The sequence below is a fragment of the Lagopus leucura genome, unplaced genomic scaffold (assembly GCF_019238085.1).
Source record: "Lagopus leucura isolate 7727_CA_CO unplaced genomic scaffold, USGS_WTPT01 34519-0_obj-0_obj, whole genome shotgun sequence".
Taxonomy (NCBI): Eukaryota; Metazoa; Chordata; class Aves; order Galliformes; family Phasianidae; genus Lagopus; species Lagopus leucura.
This window is the reverse complement of record NW_024968003.1, coordinates 1-3235: the sequence shown is the minus strand read 5'-3', so window position 1 is coordinate 3235 and position 3235 is coordinate 1. Positions and strand designations below refer to the sequence as shown.

General features: G+C 63.3%; 1 protein-coding gene across 1 annotated transcript; it reads left to right on the top strand.

Annotated features, from left to right (window-relative positions):
- Window positions 1-23: 23 nt before the first annotated feature.
- Window positions 24-3121, top strand: LOC122193398 (mitochondrial inner membrane protein OXA1L-like). The gene is made up of 5 exons (XM_042894173.1): window positions 24-247; window positions 794-879; window positions 1384-1548; window positions 1995-2099; window positions 2416-3121. The coding sequence occupies exons 1-5, from the start codon at window positions 82-84 to the stop codon at window positions 2590-2592; spliced, it is 699 nt and encodes a 232-aa protein (XP_042750107.1). The 5' UTR covers window positions 24-81; the 3' UTR covers window positions 2593-3121.
- Window positions 3122-3235: the final 114 nt, after the last annotated feature.

Here is a 3235-nt window from a genome sequence, read left to right as displayed (position 1 = left end):
CTATGGGGTCTCTATGGGGCCGGAGGTTCCTATGGGTCTCTATGGGGCAGGAGGCCGCTATGGGGTCTCTATGGGGTCCCTATGGGGTCTCTGTGCCCCCCAGGGACGCTGGGGGTCCGCCTGGCGCTGCTGCCGCTGCTGCTTCACGCCCAACGTGAGGCCGCCCGCATCGCCCCACATCTGCCCCACATCCAGCGCCTGGCCAAGGAGCTGCAGGAAGCACGGAGGGGGGCGGAGCCGCACCGCGGTGGGCGGGGCTTAAAGAAGGGGCGGGGACTTGGGGATGAGGGCTCGGCCAGGGGGGCGGGGCCTCGCCAAGGGGTGGGGCTTGAAGGAAGAGGCGGGGGCTCAGCGGGGTGGGCGGGGCTTCGGGAATGGGGCGGGGCTTCGGGAATAAGGTGGGGCTTCGCATTGGGGGCGGGGCTACGCTGTGAGGCTTGAAGAGGCGGGGCCTCGGGTTTGGGGTGGTGCCTCGCATGGGGTGGGCGGGGCTTAAAGGAAGGGGCGGGGCCTCTTTGTGGGCGGGGCTTCACGGCGAAGGCGGGGGTTCAATGAAAAGGGCAGAGCCTCAGCGGGGTGGGCGGGGTTTGATGAAGGGGGCGGGGCTTGACGAGGGGGCGGGGCCTCATAAGTGGGGCAGGGATTAAAGGAGGGCTGAGCCTCAGAAGTGGGTGCAGCTGTGGGGCTGGATGTGTGGGGCGGGATCTATGGGGCTGGATGTGCAGGGCTGGATGTGTGGGGCTGGATGTGTGGGGCTGGATCTATGGGGCTGAGTGCTGGCCTCCCCCCGCAGTGACTCGTGCCTACGCTCAGCTGGCCGCCTACCAGCAGCGGCACAACGTGAATCCATTGAGGGGCTTCCTGGTCCCCCTGGTGCAGGTGGGGATGGGGGATCTATGGGGCAGACGTGGGGGATCTACGGGGCGGGTGTGGGGTGGGATATAGGGGATCTATGGGGCAGCTATGGGGGATCTATGGGGCAGCTATGCCGGATCTATGGGGCAGCTATGGCTGTGTTGCAAGGACAGGGGTGTAGATAAATATGGTTCAGCGCCACCGTGTGGATGGCGGTGGAATTGCAGCTCCAATGGAGGAATGCTTGGATATGGGGCTCAGCTGCGCCACCGTGTGGCCGGGAGTGGAATTACAGCGTTATGGGGGATCTGGGGGGCAACTGTGGGGTATCTATGGGGCAGCTATGGAGAAGCTATGGGGCAGATGTGGGGCGGCTATGGGGCAGCTATGGGGCACAGCTATGGGGCAGTGGGTTTGTGGGGTCGGGGTCCCTATGGGGCGGCTCTATGGGGTCCTTATGGGGTCAAGGCGTGGGGTGTCAAGAGAAGTCAAAGGTCAAAGGTCGTGACCCCTGGTGTTGGGGGTCAGACCCCCGTGTTCGTCTCTTTCTTCCTGGCGCTGCAGCAGATGGCGGCAGTTCCGGTTCCGGGTTTGAAAGGGGGCGGAGTCGCGTGGATCAGCGATCTGAGCAGCCCAGACCCGACCTACGCCATGCCGCTGCTCACCAGCGCCACCATGTGGATGGTGCTGGAGGTACGACCGGGGAGGACTGAGGGAGGGCGGCTGAGCGCCGCCGTGTGGATAGGGGTGGAACTGCACCCCTATAATGGAGCTCTATGGGGAGCTCAGCAGCGCCACTGTGTGGATGGAGGTGGAACTGCACTCGTATAATGGAGCTCTATGGGGATGTGAGCTCAGCAGCGCCACTGAGTGGATGAAGGTGGAACTGCACCCCTATAACGAAGTTCTATGGGATATGAGTTCAGCAGCGCCACTGAGTGGATGGAGGTGGAACTGCACCCCTATAATGGAGCTCTATGGGGATGTGAGCTCAGCAGCGCCACTGTGTGGATGGAGGTGGAACTGCACTGCTATAATGGATCTCTATGGGGATATGGGGAGCTCAGCAGCGCCACCAATGGCGTTTCTGGTTGTAGGAAGGTGGCACTTGCACTGACCAATGGCGTTTCTCGTTACAGGCGGGGGCGGAGTCAGGCGTGAGCAGCCCCCACGCAGGGGCGGTGCGGGCGGTGCTGCGGGTGCTGCCGCTCGTCTTCCTGCCCATGACCGTGCACTTCCCGGCGGTGAGCCAATCAGGGGCCAGCAGCACCGGAAGGGGCGGGGTTAAGCGGAAAAGGGGCGGGGTTTAAACTCCCTTATTGGAAGGGGTGTGGAAATGTGAAGGGCAGGGCTTTGGGAAAGGGGCGGGGCCTGATGAGAGGGGGCGGGGCTTTGAGCTTATAACACCTTGAAGGGGCGGGGCTTTGGGGGTCCACGACAGCTTCCTGGTTCTGAGCCAATCAGAGCCCAGGAAAGGGGCGGGATGTCGGCAAAGGGGCGTGGCTTCCTACCTGCCGCCGGGTGGGCGTGTCTTGTGGCTGACCCCGCCCCCTCCCGCAGGCCATCTTCGTCTATTGGCTGACCTCCAACACCTTCAGCCTATTGCAGGCGCTGTTGCTCCGCCTCCCCGCCGTCCGTTCCGCCCTTCGCATCCCGGCTCCGCCCCCCCCCCCCCCCCCCGGATCCTTCGGGGTCCGGCCCCAAAGAAGGATTCCTGCAGAAGATGCGCAACAGTGAGAGCCTGGGGGGATCCTGGGGGTCACCGTGGAGCCCTATGGGTCCCTATGGGGCTTTATGGGACTCCGTGGGTCTCTATGGGGTCTCTATGGGTCTGCGTGGGGTCTCTGTAGGTCACTGTGGGCCCCATGGGGTCCCTATGGGTCTTTATGGGACTCTGTGGGTCCCTGGGGGTTCTTCATGGGGTCTCTATGGGTCTGTGTGGGGTCTCTGTAGGTTACTATGGGCCTCTATCGGGTCCCTATGGACCCCCAAGGGTCTTTATGGGACCCTGTGGGTCTCTATGGGTCCCTGGAGGTTCTCCATGGGGTCTCCATGGGTCTGTGTGGGGCCTCTGTGGGTCACTGTGGGCCTCCATGGGGTCCCTATGGCACTTTATGGGACTCCGTGGGTCACTATGGGCCTCCATGGGGTCACTGTGGGTCTCTATGGGTCCCTATGGGTCTTTATGGGACTCTGTGGGTCTTTATGGGTCCCTAGGAGTGTCTGTGTGGGGGTCTGTGTAGGACACTATGGGCCTCCATGGGGTCACTGTGGGCCTCCATGTGGTCCCTGTTGGTCCCTATGGGTCCCGATGGCCCCCTGTGGGTCCCTATGGGTCCCGATGGCCCCCTGTGGGTCTCTATGGGGTCCCAATGGGTCC